Source organism: Coregonus lavaretus, assembly GCF_964263955.1.
Source record: "Coregonus lavaretus genome assembly, chromosome: 2".
NCBI classification, from domain to species: Eukaryota; Metazoa; Chordata; class Actinopteri; order Salmoniformes; family Salmonidae; genus Coregonus; species Coregonus lavaretus.
In genome coordinates this window covers 37,533,452-37,553,539 of record NC_139989.1, presented here as the reverse complement: position 1 = coordinate 37,553,539, position 20,088 = coordinate 37,533,452, and the positions used below count along the sequence as shown (strand labels likewise).

The 20,088-nt window shown below is 46.9% G+C and overlaps 1 protein-coding gene across 1 annotated transcript; it reads left to right on the top strand.

The window, feature by feature from the left end:
• The first annotated feature begins 16,161 nt into the window (after window positions 1-16,161).
• Window positions 16,162-18,809, top strand: LOC311102351 (nucleoside diphosphate kinase A-like). Its single transcript, XM_084143667.1, has 5 exons — window positions 16,162-16,241; window positions 17,665-17,794; window positions 17,900-18,001; window positions 18,179-18,291; window positions 18,554-18,809. The coding sequence occupies exons 2-5, from the start codon at window positions 17,669-17,671 to the stop codon at window positions 18,669-18,671; spliced, it is 459 nt and encodes a 152-aa protein (XP_083999793.1). The 5' UTR covers window positions 16,162-16,241; window positions 17,665-17,668; the 3' UTR covers window positions 18,672-18,809.
• Window positions 18,810-20,088: the final 1,279 nt, after the last annotated feature.

Below are 20,088 nucleotides of genomic sequence, written 5' to 3'. Positions count from 1 at the left end.
GCCACAACCCATACCCCTTCCCCAACTGGAAATGTCTGCATAAAAATTTGTTGATAAGGCATTTATTGTATATATATATATATATAGATATATATATATTCTGTTGCAATGTAATTTAAACACATTTTCACCAAGGTCAATTCAAACAAAGCTGGTTTGAAATACCTTCTCAGTTTGCAAGTTTATTGCAAGTATATTACAAATATTGAAATCATGTTCTTAACACAGAAAATGGAACATACAAATCTGGTGTGAAATGTTCAGTTGGGCCAACCCCTTATCACTTCAGTGTTTGAGATATGAAGGTTTAGAGCGTTGGCCAGTAACCGAAAGGTTGCTGGTTCACATCCACGAGCTGACTAAGTGAAAAATCTGCCAATGTGCCCTTGAGCAAGGCATTTACCCCTAGTTACTCTGGATAAGAGTTTCTGCTAAATGACTAAAATGCCATGTCAAGAGAGTCTATTAAATATGACTGCAGACACACAAATCAATGCTGCTAATATGTTTATTAGATGGTGATGGCTAAACCTTTCTAATTCTTCTTGCTAAAAGCACAGCCCTTGAACGGTTTCGAAATGGCCCGGAATACCTGACCAACAGGGGATGTTTACGGGACTCCTGTGTAGGTGCTGGTGGCAGGTCGTCCTCAGGTTGGGGAATGAATGGGACAGCATGATCATCATCTGTGATAAGAGAACATTGCAGGATCCGAATTGAACATATCAAATGTACTTTCCTTCTCTCCTACCACAACACAAACAAATGGTAATACATCAGAATCACAGCATCTATGATTTTGACCTTGGGAAATGTGAGAGTCGCCTCAATGTTTGCCTGACAGCTCGTCAAACTCAGTGGCCTTGATCAGAGAAAGCATTAAAGGACCAGAGATTAATACATCTCAGCATTAAACTCAGTAAAGCTACATTCACTCTGACCACAGGCCACATCTTGGCAATGCATCAAAATAAAAATGATCATCATTGTGTGTCGCTTACCCAGCGCAACTCGAGAGGTGCTGAAACGCTGCGAAGGCAGCTCCTTTTGAGCGGGTTGGCTCTTGGTTCCACTCTGCTCTTGAACAACTGTTGCAGAGTAAATTCATCCTTCCTTCCTTCATCACTGACCCCATTAGCTTTGGATTCTATTTTAGCCTTAATGACAGGGACAAACCCCAAACATGGAGCTCCATACCTTGATCTTGACCGTTGGCAAATTTGGGCAGCAACTGAACCTCCGGCCCTGGCTCTTCTTCTTCACTCTGGCAGAGGGGACGTGACGAGTCTCTGTATCAGCAACAGCTGTAGAATTGCACCTCACAGGCAATGCGGTGTCAGGGTAGTTGGCATGGAGCTCAGACATGTACTCAACAACAACGTCACTGGAGGCCTGGCTAATGCCTGACCTGTGGGTACTTGTGGCCTGGGAGAGACATCTCTCTGATCTGGGCACAATATCTGGGGGCAGAAGAGATAAAATACACAATCTTGAAATTCCAATGAACACAATTGCAATAAAACTATCCAAGATGGTGTAGCAGTGTGGTCGTGTTCTTTGTTGTGTGTCTGTGTAAATAGCCTGTTTTTTGTATTTTTTTGTATTTTTCGTACATATTTCCCTATCACACTTTTCATCCTTCTACAAAATATTATTTCCTGCAACCCGCCTCACTCAATGTGGAACGGATTCTATTATTGACTTACCTTTTATCTAGAATCTCCAGTTGAAACTAGCTAGCCAGCTAACTAGCTACTTGCTATTAGCCACCGTTAGCGGTTTTCACCCAGAACATCAGATTTTCTGCCGGAACAACTGAATCACTGGACATTAACACCAGATCGCAACTAGCTAGCCGCAACCGAATGGATGTTGCTGTTGGCTAATCACCACTGCCCCCGAAGCAAGCACCGGTTAGCCTTGAGCTAGCCTTGAGCCAGGCCCATATCCCGGCTATCTACCTCTCTGTCAACCGGACAGGACCTCCTAGTGTTGACACGGAGCCCAACCGGACGGGAGTAGCCAGCTAACTAGCTACTTGCTATTAGCCACCGTTAGCGGTTTTTCACCATTGTCCGTGGCCTGCACTACCTACCAGCCAGCTCTAGCCTGGACTATTATCGGCCAGTCTGCACTGTCTGCACAGCGCATTATCGACCCAGAACATATCGGTTTTTCTGCCGGAATCACTGAATCACTGGACTTTTAACACCGGATCATCACAACTAGCTAGCTGCAACCAAATGGATGTTGTTGTTGGCTAATCAGCCTTGAGCTAGCCTCGAACCAGGCCCATCTCCCGGCTATCTACCTCTCTGTCAACCGGACAGGACCTCCTAGTGTTGACACGGAGCCCCGCCGATCCAACATGACTGGTCTGCCGACGAAATCGTATGATGTGGTTTCAACAGGCTTCCCGTTATGACGTCGACCACGAAGATCCATCTGCTAGCCCCGGCCCGCTAGCACACGCAAGCCATGGCCTCTTGCTCGCCAGTGCTATAGCAGCCCCCGAACTACCTCCGAACTCTCCTATTGCTGTTCACCGGACCTTATGATAACTCAGCAATACAGCTGATGCCTGCTGGACTGTTCCTTTATACAGTACCGCATCCTGTTTATGTTTAGCCTCAGCCCAAACTTTGTCGCCATTACCAGCTGTTGTCTTAGCTCTCTCGAATAACACCTGTGATTGCTTTATGCCTCTCTCCCATGTCAATATGCCTTGCTTATTGCTGTTTCGGTTATTTCTTATTGTACTATTTCACTGTATATCCCCCCAGCCCAGCTCAACCTGCCTTAGATAGCTCCTTTGTCCCACCCCCCATACACGCGGAGACCGACTCAATCAGTGCCTCCAGTGATGCTATCTCTTTCATCGTTACCCAACGCTTAGGTTTACCTCCACTGGACTCATATCCTTCCATATCCTTGTCTGTACATAATGCCCTGAATCTATTCTACAACGCCCGGAAATCTGCCCCTTTTTTTCTCTGTACCCAACTCACTAGAAGACCAGTTCTTAAAGCCTTTAGCCGTATCCTTATTCTACTCCACCTCTGTTCCTCTGGTGATGTAGAGGTTAACCCAGGCCCTGTAGCCCCCAGTATCACTTCTACTCCCCAGGCGTTATCCTTTGTTGACTTCTGTAACCGTAAAAGCCTTGGTTTCTTGCACGTTAACATCCGAAGCCTCCTCCCTAAGTTTGAGTTATTCACTGCGTTAGCACACTCCGCCAACCCTGATGTTCTAGCAGTGTCTGAATCCTGGCTTAGGAAGGCCACCAAAAATTCAGAAATCCCCAACTACAACATTTAACGTCTCGATAGAACTGCCAAAGGGGGTGGGGTTGCAATCTACTGTAGAGATAGCCTGCAGAGCTCTATCGTACTATCCAGGTCTGTGCCCAAACAGTTTGAGCTTCTACTTCTAAAAATCCACCTTTCCAGAAATAAGTCTCTCACTGCTGCCGCTTGCTACAGACCCCCCTCAGCCCCGACCTGTGCCCTGGACACCATATGTGAACTGATTGCCCCCCATCTATCCTCAGAGTTCGTACTGCTTGGTGACCTAAACTGGGATATGCTTAACACCCCGGCCAACCTACAATCTAAACTAGATGCCCTCAATCTCACACAAATTATCAATGAACCTACCAGGTACAACCCTAAATCTGTAAACATAGGCACCCTCATAGATATCATCCTGACAAATGTACCTTCTAAATACACCTCCGCTGTCTTCAACCAGGATCTCAGCGATCACTGCCTTATTGCCTGCGTCCGTAATGGGTCCGCAGTCAAACGACCACCCCTCATCACTGTCAAACGCTCCCTAAAACACTTTAGCGAGCAGGCCTTTCTAATTGACCTTGCCCAGGTATCCTGGATGGATATTGACCTCATTCCGTCAGTAGAGGATGCCTGGTTGTTCTTTAAAAGTGCTTTCCTCTCAATCTTAAATAAGAATGCCCCATTCAAGAAATTCATAACTAAGAACAGATATAGCCCCTGGTTCTCCTCAGACTTGACTGCCCTTGACCAGCACAAAAACATCCTGTGGCGTACTGCATTAGCATCGAACAGCCCCCGCGATATGCAACTTTTCAGGGAAGTCAGGAACCAATATACACAATCAGTTAGGAAAGCAAAGGCTAGCTTTTTCAAACAGAAATTTGCATCATGTAGCACTAACTCCAAAATGTTTTGGGACACTGTAAAGTCCATGGAAAATAAGAGCACCTCCTCCCAACTGCCCACTGCACTGAGGCTAGGAAACACTGTCACCACCAATAAATCTACAGTAACTGAGAATTTCAACAAGCATTTTGCTATGGCTGGCCATGCTTTCCACCTGGCTACCCCTACCCCGGCCACCAGCTCTGCACCCTCCACTGCAACTTGCCCATGCCCCCCCCCCCCCCCCCCCACTTCTCCTTCACACAAATTCAGACAGCTGATGTTCTGAAAGAGCTGAAAAATCTGGACCCCTACAAATCAGCTGGGCTAGACAATCTGGAACCTTTCTTTCTAAAATGAGCTGCCGAAATTGTCGCAACCCCTATTACTAGCCTGTTCAACCTCTCGTTCGTAACGTCTGAGATCCCCAGAGATTGGAAAGCTGCCGCGGTCATCCCCCTCTTCAAAGGGGGTGACACTCTAGATCCAAACGAAAGTATTTGAAAGCCAAGTTAACAAACAGATCACCGACCATTTCGAATCCCACCGTACCTTCTCCGCTATGCAATCCGGTTTCCGAGCTGGTCATGGGTGCACCTCAGCCACGCTCAAGGTCCTAAACGATATTATAACCGCGATCGATAAAAGACAGTACTGCGCAGCCGTCTTCATCGACCTGGCCAAGGCTTTCGACTCTGTCAACCACCGCATTCTTATTGGCAGACTAAATAGCCTTGGTTTCTCTAATGACTGCCTCGCCTGGTTCACCAACTACTTCTCAGATAGAGTTCAATGTGTCAAATCGGAGGGCCTGTTGTCTGGACCTCTGGCCATCTCTATGGGGGTGGCACAGGGTTCAATTCTCGGGCCGACTCTATTCTCTGTGTATATCAATGATGTCGCTCTTGCTGCTGGTGACGCTCGGATCCACATCTATGCGGACGACACCATTTTGTATACATCTGGCCCTTCATTGGACACTGTGTTAACAAACCTCCAAACGAGCTTCAACGCCATACAACACTCCTTCCGTAGCCTCCAACTGCTCTTAAACACTAGTAAAACTAAATGCATGCTCTTCAACCGAACGCTGCTTGCACCCGCCCACCCGACTAGAATTACTACTCTCGGCGGGTCTGACCTAGAGTATGTGGACAACTACAAATACCTAGGTGTATGGTTAGACTGTAAACTCTCCTTCCAGACTCACATTAAGCATCTCCAATCAAAAGTTAGATCTAGAATCGGCTTCCTATTTCGCAACAAAGCCTCCTTCACTCATGCTGCCAACCTCCTTCACTCTTGCTGCCAAACATGCCCTCGTAAAACTGACTATCCTACCGATCCTTGACTTCGGCGATGTCATTTACAAAATAGCCTCCAACACTCTACTTAGAAAATTGGATGTAGTCTATCACAGTGCCATCCGTTTTGTCACCAAAGCCTCATATACTACCCACCATTGTGACCTGTACGCTCTTGTTGGCTGGCCCTCACTACATATTTGTCGCCAAACCCACTGGCTCCAGGTCATCTATAAATCACTGCTAGGCAAATCCCTGTCTTATCTTAGCTCACTGGTCACCATAGCAACACCCACCCGTAGTCTGCGCTCCAGCAGGTATATCTCACTGGTCATCCCCAAAGCCAACACCTCCTTTGGCCGCCATTCCTTCCAGTTCTCTGCTGTCAATGACTGGAACGAACTGCAAAAATCTCTGAAGCTGGAGACTCTTATCTCCCTCACTAACTTTAAGCGTCAGTTGTCAGAGCACCTTACCGATCACTGCACCTGTACACAGCCATTCTGAAATTAGCCCACCCAACTACCTCATCCCCATATTGTTATTTATTTTGCTAATTTGCACCCCAGTATCTCTATTTGCACATCATCTTTTGCACATCTATCATTCCAGTGTTAATACGAAATTGTAACTATTTTGCACTATGGCCTATTTATTGCCTTACCTCCATAACTTACTACATTTGCACACACTGTATATATATTTTCTGTTGTATTTTTGACTCTGTGTTGTTGTTTTTATCGCACCGCTTTGCTTTATCTTGGCCAGGTCGCAGTTGTAAATGAGAACTTGTTCTCAACTGGCTTACCTGGTTAAATAAAGGTTAAATAAAAATAAATAAAAATTAAAATGTGTGAATCCTACTTGACAGGAGATAATCAATTTAGTGCATATTACAAAATAAAATAAATGAAAAGTGGTCATTTCACTTACCATGTACAGAGGTCGCGGCAGACACATCATCGGTCAGCGTGTCCATTGCCTGGCTACTCACCACCATACAAACCTGAGAGGTTTTAGATGAGAGATCCTGGTAGATGTCACGGACAAACATCACATGAAGATGATCCTCTTCACCCACATCAGGCTCATCATCTTCTAGCCTGTTCAGAATGGTCCAACATCTCCATGGCAACCTGGCACTCTTCGGTCATCTGCCCACCCACAGATGAGTGCTCTGAGGCAGCTACTCCGGCCTTGATCACATTCAGAACCTTGCTGAGGATCTTCTTGGCGCTGCGTCTGACTGACTCCTGGCTGACTGCAACTGTTGGGTCTTTGAGGTCATTGTTGGTAGACACCTCCATGTCCTGGATTTTGTCAGCAGTTACATGGGTATCCTGGTGGTCCCGCTCGTTGGTGAGGTGGCAACCAGTGTACAAACTCTTAAGCTTGTCCACAGCTGAGCTGTAAAGTTTCTGGGAGGATAACTGGACCTGTTCCCAGAACTTGCTCCTCCCTGCCCTACTCACCTCAATTGCCTCGTTTAAGTCCACTAGAAGGGACTCAAGAATGCGAGTTGAGGCCTCAGCAACGTTCCTTGAGGAGACGTGGGCTGACAGGATGTCCACGGTCAAAGAAGCATCTCTTATGACCTGAGTCACTACCCCTTGGGCCTTGGCAGGGTCTGAAGGTCAGCAGGATGCTGCTTTTCCCCCTGTGTGGTCACATCCTGAGCAGTGAGTGGGCGGCTTAGGATAATTGTTTCCTGAACCCTCTCTGATGGTGGGAATGGACAATCAATGAGCAGGGAGTGGTGGATGGCAATGGAGGACATGTCTGGGTGTTCTCTCACAGCCTCCGGCTCCATGATTGCTGAGGGGCCCTGGAGCATCTCACCAATTTCCAGATCGTCAATACGCTCGACACCCGACGCTAGACGTGCTAGAAGGTTTCTAGCCATCTGGCATGGATCAAAGGATTTGTCTGAGTTGCTGTCAAGCTCTGTTTTTATCACTTGCAGGGCAGTTCTGACTGCCACTGCTGACCGGACACAGAGCATTCTCAGGTCGGAGTGGGAACGAGGCAGAGGTGAGTGGTTCGAGGGGCCAGTGCTGCCCTGTGAGGATCTGGATCCCCCCTCCAGCTCAAACTCAGACATGGATGCCTTGAGTTTGGCTGCAGCTTTCCAGACCATGTCCCTTGCCACACCATCAATGTCGAGGCCTTCAATCCCTGTCCGGGAGCCAGCGCTCTGGGACCCGGATAATGCATGGTTCTCTAGATAACCAAGGGCATCCAGGGTATCATCGACCACCAAATCCACCAAATCACTGGACATGGCAGTGATTCTGTCATGACCTGGCTGGATACACTGTTCTGTCAGGGACCAATCCCACAGGGATCCGCTGTACATTTCATCCATTTTCAGCTCGACGGCCCTGGTGATCTTCGCCCGAGACAGGTTCAGCAGGTGGTCGCTTCCTGACTGTCTGGCTGACATCCTGTTCCCCGATCTCTGGACCACCAGACTCTGCACCTCGGCCGACACCGCTGACAGGAAGTAGGTGAAAGGGGAGGACACCCGCACCTCATGTCCTGTCTGAGCGTCGCTCTTCGCCCTCTGGATGCTGCTGATGGTTGCAACAATGACCTGACTTGCCAGTCGTCCTAGCTCTGTCTCAAGCCTGCTCTCGATCTCCAGAGGGGACTTTCCATGACAGCCGAGTGAATGCCATCTGTCCCATAGTATGGCCATTCATTGTGGTTGTGATTGTCCGCAGCATCTGCTCAGCAAACTGACTGCTCGGTGAGCTGATGCTGGTGGAAGGAGCTTCGGCTCCCTGACTGGCACCTCCTTTCAGCATGAGCTGGGCTAGTCTGGCGTTGATCTGCTTGATGATGATCTCCACAATGGCCATGATCAGCCTGGTGTCCGCAGACAGAATAATAGGCCTCATCTTCTTCGGTCTCCTCTGGATGGATAGCAGTATGACCTCACTCAGGGACCTGCGGGCGTCTCTGTGAACCTGACTGAAGATGAAGTTGTGAGACAGTCCGAACACAGACCTCAGGGGGCCTGAGCAGGGTCTGTCCCAATCCTCTCTATCTCCGTTCTCAGATGCTGAGGAATATCTTCTTGGGTTGTCATTCTCTTCCTCATTTCCCAAAGACTCCTCTGACCTGAAGAGCGCCACAACAGAGATATGATAACAGCGACAATAACAAACCTTTCTGGACACAAACACAGCTTTAAAACATTATTTAAAAGAAGTAAAGACATTTTATAAATTAATCAAAACCCCAATTAAAGTTATACAGATGCAGGATCTTAATTTGATCACCCCGTTGCAGGAGAACTTTCCTGCAATGTAGGAAATGTAAAACGTATAGTGTATTTGAGGTTTAAAAAGGCTTCTGAAGTTTGTAATTTCCACTTTGAAATTTCAGACTAGATTTTTCTTTACGAAAAATGTATCAACCCCTACAAAAATGTCCATTAATTATAATCCAGATAATAATTCACATTTCCTAATGCTGCAGGATTATTTTCCTGCTGTAGCAACCTTAAGTTCCTACATCTGTATTCAGTGGAAATAAATAATGTTAGAGAAGTCATTATTTATACACATGTATGAAGTTAAGGAATTAACTGTGCCAACCATTATGGGGAGGAATAAGCTACAGGGGGGTACATACGAAAAGGGGGGAGAGGAAGGGAGTTGGGTTCCGTGTGCTGGCACCAGTTCTAGGGCTGGTGACCTCGCTTGGCCCATGACTTGGCCCAAGGCTGAATCTGACGCTGCGGCATACGGAGGCCGCTTCCAGATCTGCTACATTGATTACGACTGAAGACCAGGAGGAGGAAGTTGATGATGATGATGATGATGATGATGGTGTCCAGGGCAAATCCCTATCCATGCTGAGATCAAGGGCAGGGACCACCACTGTTGAAGAGTCCTCCTTCACCCATGACACAATGTTCTTGCACTTAGCATGAGCCTCAACTATGGTGAACGGTAAAAGAACAGCCTGGAAAGGTTGTTCTAAAATGGAACATTCACTTAAATCTACCGTCTGTCTACATTGTGATGTTAGGCCTATGTCTTTATTATCTAACCCGAATGCCACAACTTAATTTATTAAATAAAGTTATTCTATTCAACTTCCTCCCACCTTGTTTTTGAGATATAAAGCCTGCTCACCAGGTTCCCATTGTCTAGACTCAAAGTGCTGACTCGCCAGCTCCTGGTACATTTACTGTAGTATTGTAATATAATATTTATGCCAGGGATTGGCAACTTTTATGGGGGTGGGGGCCACAAAAAAATCTGAACTCATCATGAGGGGCCGCAGTGGCTATGATACAGTAGGGGGAAAAAAGTATTTAGTCAGCCACCAATTGTGCAAGTTCTCCCACTTAAAAAGATGAGAGAGGCCTGTAATTTTCATCATAGGTACACGTCAACTATGACAGACAAAATGAGAAAAAAATATCCAGAAAATCACATTGTAGGATTTTTTATGAATTTATTTGCAAATTATGGTGGAAAATAAGTATTTGGTCAATAACAAAAAGTTTCTCAATACTTTGTTATATACCCTTTGTTGGCAATGACACAGGTCAAAAGTTTTATGTAAGTCTTCACAAGGTTTTCACACACTGTTGCTGGTGTTTTGGCCCATTCCTCCATGCAGATCTCCTCTAGAGCAGTGATGTTTTGGGGCTGTCGCTGGGCAACACGGACTTTCAACTCCCTCCAAAGATTTTCTATGGGGTTGAGATCTGGAGGCTGGCTAGGCCACTCCAGGACCTTGAAATGCTTCTTACGAAGCCACTCCTTCGTTGCCCGGGCGGTGTGTTTGGGATCATTGTCATGCTGAAAGACCCAGCCACGTTTCATCTTCAATGCCCTTGCTGATGGAAGGAGGTTTTCACTCAAAATCTCACGATACATGGCCCCATTCATTCTTTCCTTTACACGGATCAGTCGTCCTGGTCCCTTTGCAGAAAAACAGCCCCAAAGCATGATGTTTCCACCCCCATGCTTCACAGTAGGTATGGTGTTCTTTGGATGCAACTCAGCATTCTTTGTCCTCCAAACACGACGAGTTGAGTTTTTACCAAAAAGTTCTATTTTGGTTTCATCTGACATTCTCCCAATCCTCTTCTGGATCATCCAAATGCACTCTAGCAAACTTCAGACGGGCCTGGACATGTACTGGCTTAAGCAGGGGGACACGTCTGGCACTGCAGGATTTGAGTCCCTGGCGGCATAGTGTGTTACTGATGGTAGGCTTTGTTACTTTGGTCCCAGCTCTCTGCAGGTCATTCACTAGGTCTCCCCGTGTGGTTCTGGGATTTTTGCTCACCGTTCTTGTGATCATTTTGACCCCGCGGGGTGAGATCTTGCGTGGAGCCCCAGATTGAGGGAGATTATCAGTGGTCTTGTATGTCTTCCATTTCCTAATAATTGCTCCCACAGTTGACTTCTTCAAACCAAGCTGCTTAGCTATTGCAGATTCAGTCTTCCCAGCCTGGTGCAGGTCTACAATTTTGTTTCTGTCACACCCTGGCTCTGGGACTCTATTTGTTGAGCCAGGGTGTGTTTATTCTATGTGTTATATTTCTATGTTGGGGGTTCTAGTTTGTCATTTTCTATGTTGGCCTGAGTGACTCCCAATCAGAGGCAACGAGTGTCAGCTGTTTGCTGGTTGTCTCTGATTGGGAGCCATATTTAAACTGTCGGTTTTCCTTTGTGTTTTGTGGGTTCTTGTTTCTAGTTGGTTGTGTTTAACCGTGTACTGTCACGTTTCCGTCTTTTGTTGTTTTGATCACGTTTCGCTAATAAATGAGTATGTTTGCCTGCAACGCTGCGCCTTGGTCTACTCCTTACCCTGACGATCGTGACAGAAGAACCCACCATAAAAGGACCAAGCAGCGTGTCCAGGAGCAGGCAGACTGGACATGGGAGGAAGCGCCAGGTAAAGAGATGGAGAGGTTGGCGATGGCCCAGGTGGGCAAATCGTGGTCCTGGGAGGACATGCTGGGGGGCAAGGGACCTTGGGGTAGAATTAAGGCCCTGGCGAGAGAGGAGCAGCGGAGTCAGCAGTGTCATCGTCGGAAGGACGAGAGGCAACCCAAAAAAAAATTTAGGGGGGGGCACACGGCATGGGCGGCTGGGCAGCAGGAGGCTGCCACAGGGCGATTTGGAGAGGAGGCCACCGGGTTTGGGGGGCCAGAAGGCAGGTTGGCGGAGCCTGGATGGAGAGCGGAACCAACTTCCCGTGCTCAGGCATGGCAGCATGGGACGGGGCAGGTTCCGCGGTATGCGGAGCGGCGTACTGTGCCACGAGTGGTCCGGCATAGTCCTGTACGTCCTGTGCGAGCACCCTGCACGTGTCGTGCGAAGGTGGGTATGCAGCCAGGACGGAGTGTGCCGGCTCAACGCTCGTGGTCTCCAATGCCTCTCCGCGGTCCCGGATATCCTGCTCCAGTGTCACGTGCTGTTATGCCAGTACGGGTACACAGCCCTGTACGTCCTGTGCGGATGCCACACACAGAGTGTGTGAGGGTAGGCATTCAGCCAGGACGGGTGGTGGCCGCTCTTCACTCCAGGTCTCCTATCCGTCTCCACAGCCCGGTTCGGCCTGTCCCTGCTCCACGCACCAAGCCTACGGTGTGTGTCGCCAGCCCAGCCCGGCCTGTCCCTGCTCCACGCACCAAGCCTACGGGGTGCGTCGCCAGCCCAGCCCGGCCTGTCCCTGCTCCACGCACCAAGCCTACGGGGTGCGTCGCCAGCCCAGCCCGGCCTGTTCCTGCTCCACGCACCAAACCTACGGTGTGCGTCGCCAGCCCGGCCCGGCCTGTTCCTGCCACTCGCACCAAACCTACGGTGCGCGTCGCCAGCCCGGCCCGGCCTGTTCCTGCCACTCGCACCAAGCCTACGGTGTGCGTCGCCAGCCCGGCCCGGCCTGTTCCTGCCACTCGCACCAAACCTACGGTGCGCGTCGCCAGCCCGGCCCGGCCTGTTCCTGCCACTCGCACCAAGCCAGGGGTGCGAGTCGCCAGCCCGGCCCGGCCTGTTCCTGCCACTCGCACCAAGCCAGGGGTGCGAGTCGCCAGCCCGGCCCGGCCTGTTCCTGCCACTCGCACCAAGCCAGGGGTGCGAGTCGTCAGCCTGGTCCAGAACGTTCCTGCTACTCGCACCAAGCCAGGGGTGCGAGTCGTCAGCCTGGTCCAGCCCGTTCCTGCTACTCGCACCAAGCCAGGGGAGCGAGTCGTCAGTCCGGTGAGGCCCGTTCCGGCTCCACGCACCAAGCCAGGGGTGCGAGTCGTCAGTCCGGTGAGGCCCGTTCCGGCTCCACGCACCAAGCCAGGGGTGCGAGTCATCAGTCCGGTGAGGCCCGTTCCGGCTCCACGCACCAAGCCAGGGGTGCGAGTCGTCAGTTCGGTGAGGCCCGTTCCGGCTCCACGCACCAAGCCAGGGGTGCGAGTCGTCAGTCCGGTGAGGCCCGTTCCGGCTCCACGCACAAAGCCAGGGGTGCGAGTCGTCAGCCCGGTCCGGCCAGTTGCTACTCCACGCACCAAGCCAGGGGTGCGCATCGTCAGCCCGGTCCGGTCCGTTCCTGCTCCACGCACCAAGCCAGGGGTGCGTGTCGTCAGTCCGGCTCCGGCCAGCGGGGCTAGACCGGACCAGGGGCGCTATGGGGGGTTGATTGGAGGGTGGTGGGCAAGGCCGGAGCCAGAACCGCCGCCGAGGAGGTATGCCCACCCAGCCCTCCCCTGTTTAGCTCTTATTGAGGCGCGGTCGCAGTCCGGGTACTGTCACACCCTGGCTCTGGGACTCTATTTGTTGAGCCAGGGTGTGTTTATTCTATGTTGGGGGTTCTAGGGTGTTATATTTCTATGTTGGGGGTTCTAGTTTGTCATTTTCTATGTTGGCCTGAGTGACTCCCAATCAGAGGCAACGAGTGTCACCTGTTTGCTGGTTGTCTCTGATTGGGAGCCATATTTAAACTGTCGGTTTTCCTTTGTGTTTTGTGGGTTCTTGTTTCTAGTTGGTTGTGTTTAACCGTGTACTGTCACGTTTCCGTCTTTTTGATCACGTTTCGCTAATAAATGAGTATGTTTGCCTGCAACGCTGCGCCTTGGTCTACTCCTTACCCTGACGTTCGTGACAGTTTCTGGTGTCCTTTGACAGCTCTTTGGTCTTGGCCATAGTGGAGTTTGGAGTGTGACTGTTTGAGGTTGTGGACAGGTGTCTTTTATACTGATAACAAGTTCAAACAGGTGCCATTAATACAGGTAACGAGTGGAGGACAGAGGAGCCTCTTAAAGAAGAAGTTACAGGTCTGTGAGAGCCAGAAATCTTGCTTGTTTGTAGGTGACCAAATACTTATTTTCCACCATAATTTGCAAATAAATTCATTTAAAATCCTACAATGTGATTTTCTGGATTTATTTTTCTCAATTTGTCTGTCATAGTTGACGTGTACCTATGATGAAAATTACAGGCCTCTCTCATCTTTTTAAGTGGGAGAACTTGCACAATTGGTGGCTGACTAAATACTTTTTTCCCCCACTATATATGAGTGAGCGTGACTAACAAAATCAATGCCCCCTCCCCAGTCGGTAATTCGACCATGATTACTACAAATTTAGAAAGCTGGCCGCTAGACTAACTTACCCCCAAAAAAATGTTTTAGCTGACATGGGTTAATTGAGTGACTGTCAGTGACTGACATAGCAAGAGAAAAACTGCTGATGCAAAACCAAAATTTTAAACTGCACTTTGTGTATTCTACTATTCTAACTCTCAACAATAAGTTGAGACCCCGACTGAGTTCCATTCTTTTTTTTTATTGATCCGCGGGCTTACAAAAGGGGATCCACGGTCACCAGTTGCCCATCCCTGATCTAGACTGTGTCCCAAATGGCACCCTATTCCCTATATAGTGCCCTGCTTTTGACCAGGGCCCATATAGTTCTGGTCAAAAGTAGGGCACTATATTTGGAAAATGGCACCATTTGGGATGCAGCCATAGTCTATTTTACCGTCTCCCTGATGTTAGAAAATTCCAGAGCTAACACTAACTCACCCTTTCATGCATATTCTCAGTCAAAAGAATCCATTGCCTGCAAAAGGGATAAATAGATGAGTACTGTTAATTATTAAAACTATCTAACCCTTGACCTCTACGGGACTAGCCTATATACATGTACACCACAAATACACCCTCTGATTGGTTCTTTTGTCAGTTGCAGAACATACAGTATAGAGAATAGGAGGTAAGTATGGGGAAGACAAAGAGCTACCTACTTCTCAGTCATCTCCTCCCCTAAGAATTCAAGTTCTGAGGAGGAGCTTCTCCTGGCCAAGGACAGGTTGTAATGAGAAGTCTGCTGTGGCTCCTATGTGTTAGATGGGCCGGCTAAGTCCTGATCAGCCTCCTGCATCTCTCTCTCTGCTTCAGTCTCCTCTGACTGAGATGATCCGTCTGACTCTGGATCAGCCTCCTGCATCTCTCTCTGAGATTTTACATATCACCTTTCTCAAACTCTCATTAATTAGCCTACATTATTTATCAAAAAGTTATATAACCTTTGACCTCTGACCCCGGAATGTCATCAGAAAGCCCTCTATGCATAATGTCACCTTGTCACCTTTACCCAATTACTCACTATTTCTGAATTTGGCAGATGGTAAGACTTATCTTGGTAAGACTAGACTTATCTTGCCGCCGGGGCGGCAGGTAGCTTAGTGGTTAAGAGCGTAGTGCCAGTAACCGAAAGGTAGCTGGTTCTAATCTCCGAGCCGACTAGGTGAAAAATCTGTCGATGTGCCCTTGAGCAAGGCACTTAACCCTAATTGCTCCTGTAAGTCGCTCTGGATAAGAGCGTCTGCTAAATGACTAAAATGTAAATGTAAATGTTTAATATAAAAAATATACATCTCTATAAAAAAAATCAGAAAAACAAAGCCTTGTCACCTTTACCCAATTACTCACTATTTCTGAATTTGGCAGATGGTAAGACTTATCTTGCCTTTCAAAAAAAAAAAATATAAAAAATATACATCTCATATACAAAATCAACAATGAAAACAACATTTACCAGACTAGACCACTAAGCGTCACACACTATTCCAGTCAAATCAATTCTGCCTCTTAAAAATCGTGCCTTTGCCTCAGAACAGCCTTGTCGTGAGTTGTCACACAATAATTATCGGGTTCTCAGGCATTATTGCTTAAATGACAACAACAGATACCAGACTAGACACTATTCCAGTCAAATCAATTCTGCCTCATAAAAAATAAAAATCGGTCACCACAAGCAGACTTCATCCAAAATATGTAAAGGAAAATTGTTTCAAAGTGTGTTTGTAAAATGTGAGGCTCTGATATATATTTACACCTACGTCTATTTCTTTGATAAAAAAACAAACAAACATGCACACCCATTTGAAAACCCACCCACCCTTTGCAACAGATACCATTTCGGTTAGTCTGCTGATATCAACCTTTGGTGTTGTATGCTATATAATTTGCACTTCCCATTGTCTAGACTCGAATATTTGACAGCACATGTCGATATCACCATTAACTGTTGTGTGGCGCTAGAATACACAAAAGAACATGGGTGATTAAAACGCAGGCAACATGTCAATCAATTCTCGACCTCATCCAAGCCCCACCCATTCACTGGGCAGCCTTTATAAACAAGCTCTCATCATCATCTCATCCTTACTGATTGTTTTTCTGTCCTTAACGGTTCTCTTCCGGGTCTTCTGTCAGTCTCAACATCGTAACTTTGAAGGTATGCTGCTTGAATGGTGGTGTTACAACTCCCTTCATTTTGCATTAAATCATAGCATTGTGTTTTACGCGTCTATCATTGTCGTTATATTAATTTCATGTTTTTAGGAAGTTGGTGGATCAGTATCGCTAGTGTTTTGCCTTTCGCATTGACTAGCTAGTTAGCATGCCACGTAACGGCGTGGTGTTTCGCCCGTTTATACCTAACTAACGTTAGCTAGTTAATTGACATGCATTGAGTGACTCTTTTTAAAAGTTAAGTCCCATCCTAATAGTAAATCAATGACTTGGAGTAGTTATAGCATGCTTAACGTTGAGTTAGTTGACTGAAAATGTAACGCGGTAACACCGGGGCTGTGCACTTCAGTTTCCCGGACGTGACTGACTTGCGGGGTGACATCTGCTGATTCACATGGCTAACTAGTTGAGCCTTGCGGGTTAACGTAAGCCTATTATTTGGCCCTTTCGTGTTACTATAAGCTCAGTTGTAGGTGGCAAGTACTTGACTTTAATCTACTTGAAATGTATTTCGATTAACGACCGTGGAAAGCCGGGCCATGTGGCACCTGATCTGTCCCAAATATGGCCGCTTGCTTTCAACAATGGGATGTGCTCAAGTTCATGGCGTTAACGTCCTTAGCTCGAATTTGAAAGTTATATTAATGCTGTCGAACACTCGGATCTGTATTAAATCGGGACGTAGCCAGTTAACTAGCTACTTTTCGTGGTTTGTCATTCAAACGGTGGGAGAATTTAACAATCGGTCCATCGCGATGTAAAAATGCTAACTAATGTATTGCCAAGCTTGCGAATCTGTGCACAATTCGTCTGGTTCCGGCGCAGGGTGTGGTTGTGATTTGATTAGATGACTGTCGTTTAGTTTTTTTAAATGCTGTTAAGTCGGTGTAGGTTTTTAAATATTACTATTTTAAAAAGTCCAATGAAATTACGTTTGCAGCAGACAGTTTAACACTGCTGCAGCATCTGGTTGCAGTTCAGTGTAGTGAACTGTACTTTGCCCATGTATGAAACATGAGTTGAGCATTGGCAACGAAAGCAAATTGTTCATACTAAATACACCATAGGCATGGAATGGGCATGTGGGAATACTTTCCGAAGGATGGGTGATAAGAATAGAATTGTACTGTCCTTGCCCACTTTCCCACTAGCCACAGTACATCTGTTCACTCCATAGCAGTCTAGGTGACATTGAAGAGCTGTCAACTGGCAGTACATTGGTCAAAGGTTGAGCTGATGTGTTGTGCAGAGTGGCCTGGCTTAGTCCAGCTAATTCAACAATTTCATTTTGAAGGGGGATTTGGATCTCCAAGACTACAAACTAGGCTGTTTTTCCATTAATGTGCATTTCACTGACGGCCCACTGCCATTTTCAGTCACTCAAGATCTATCCTCCTGTGTTGCAGCACCATGTCTAACACCGAACGTACCTTCATTGCCATCAAGCCTGATGGTGTCCAGAGGGGGCTTGTGGGAGATATCATTAAGCGCTTTGAGCAGAGGGGCTTCAGGCTTGTGGCCATGAAGATGATCCAGGTATGTGAATAACAATCTGTTCAGAGGCGCTTCTAGTAGGGTTCAACGGCATTTAACTGCATAATATTCATTTTGAGGCATTGAACTGAGTTTTTGTGATTGCAGGCGTCTGAGGACCTCGTCAAGCAGCACTACATTGACCTGAAGGCCATGCCCTTCTATGGCGGCCTTTGCTCCTTCATGCACTCTGGTCCAGTTGTTGCCATGGTAACTATCATCCCCATGGGCACAGCCCCTTTCAAAATGCTGGCTCATTGCTAGATGCATAGTGGCTCACTGTTAATGCCACCCTGGACACTATACTTCAGGTTCTCTTGAGCAGTGCTTGTGATATGAAGCGTTCCACTCTCAATTATCAATTATTTTATCCTCCCTTGCTTTCAGATCTGGGAAGGCCTGAACGTTGTGAAGAACGGCAGATTGATGCTGGGAGAGACCAACCCTGCAGACTCCATGCCCGGCAGCATCCGCGGAGATTTCTGCATCACGCTTGGCAGGTATATGTCCACTGACACTTGTTTTATACAGAATCTGATATGGACAGTAGGAAGTGCTCAACCAACGTGAGTGGAGGTGCAACCTGACAATGTGTATACACCATTGGACAGCAATCTGATGAACTATTCAAGCTGTAATGAATTTTCTACAAGCAAACTGGCATGTATAGAGAAATATAATGTACTCTGCTGTAGTTCCAATAAACCTAAGGCCATTATCCGCATGATGCAGTTTCTGATTTGTAGCCTTTTGCCGTTACAGGAACATCATCCACGGCAGTGACTCCCTCGATAGTGCCAACAAGGAGATCGCCCTGTGGTTCAAGCCAGATGAGATTGTCGAGTACAAGAGCTGCCAACATGAATTCCTGTATGAGTAAATAAACTGGAAAGGGTTTTTCCTCACACCCCATCAAACCCATTCTGAATGCTGTTGATCTGGAATTTGTTCATGTACCTTGTGACTTTCAAGCACTTAAAAATAATCATGTCAATAAAAATAATCATGAATTAGAATACGTGAGGCTCGCCTAGTTTACTTTTGAAACTGTGCTGGGGATTTGTGTAGGGGACTGGGACATGTTAACATGTTTGATAGAAAAATTGGTAGTGTCCTCTGGCTTCTGTTCAGTGCAGGGGCTTCATTATATTCACAACAAATGGCAAGGCATGCTGTGGAAAATGACTCTAAATATTTCATTAAAGACCTATTTGCTAGATGTTATGTACATGCCATTTAAGGTGTTACCCTTTCAGGGTGCCCTCTACAGGGGCCAGTGGAACTGGTCTAGAGTTGCGTTTGAGGGCACTAGCAATCCAGAGAACGTGGCTAATTGTGAACAACTTTACATTTTGGCAGAGGCTGTTTATCTACTTTCCCAGTGTCCGAACTCATGGATAAAAAGTTGTCCAGGATGAAGGAAGTTAGCATTGGCTCGAACTTTAGCGCAATGACCGTCTGAGTAACTGCTAGCAGATACCCATAGACTTCATGATGTCCCCTGTAGCTCAGTTGGTAGAGCATGGCGCTTGCAACACCAGGGTTGTGGGTTTGTTTCCCATGGGGGGCCAGTATGAAAATGTATGCACTCACTAAGTTGCTCTGCTAAATGACTAAAATGTAAATTACATCCAGTCATAGCATGCTAGCAGATACCCAGACATAGCATGCTAGCAGATACCCATAGACTTCGTCATAGCATGCTAGCAGATACCCAGACTTCCAGTCATAGCGCTAATGCTAGTTAGCATTAACTCACAAAACTACCTCTAACTTCCTTCATACTGGACACAGAGACACAAAAATGGTATCCAGGAGTTCATCTGACTCTGGGGAAGTAGATAAAGGCAAGATCATTGCCAAAATCCTGAAGTATCCCTTTAATGGTGTAGTCAACGAAACAATGGGCACTGGCTTTTCAATACTGTACTTTTATGCAGTGTAAAAAAAGTAAAATGAATAATTTATTTTACATTAATGCTTTTCCACAAACATGCTGCAAGATTCATTAAAAATGTTAAATGAAAGTAAACATCTTTCTTCAAATACATATTTTTTTTCTTTTGTATTTGATATACTGTAGCTTAGTAAACTTCATGTTCACAGCACATTTACCATGGAAACCAAGGAACAAAAACGATATACTTGGACGAAGAAAAAACGTACAGAAAACGCTAAAAATCCCTATTTATCCCACAAGTGCCATGCAAAGAAAATGTTTTGACAGTTAATTCAATACAAATCTTTCATTTTAGTTGTATCCAAAATACGAGAATACGAGAAGAGAACTGAATTTC

Coding starts and splice junctions, on each gene's coding strand:
- LOC311102351 (XM_084143667.1), top strand. CDS start 17,669: ATGTCTAACACCGAACGTACCTTCATTGCCATCAAGCCTGATGGTGTC. Junction 18,002..18,178: donor CTGGTCCAGTTGTTGCCATG/GTAACTATCATC, acceptor CCTTGCTTTCAG/ATCTGGGAAGGCCTGAACGT. Junction 18,292..18,553: donor TTCTGCATCACGCTTGGCAG/GTATATGTCCAC, acceptor TTGCCGTTACAG/GAACATCATCCACGGCAGTG.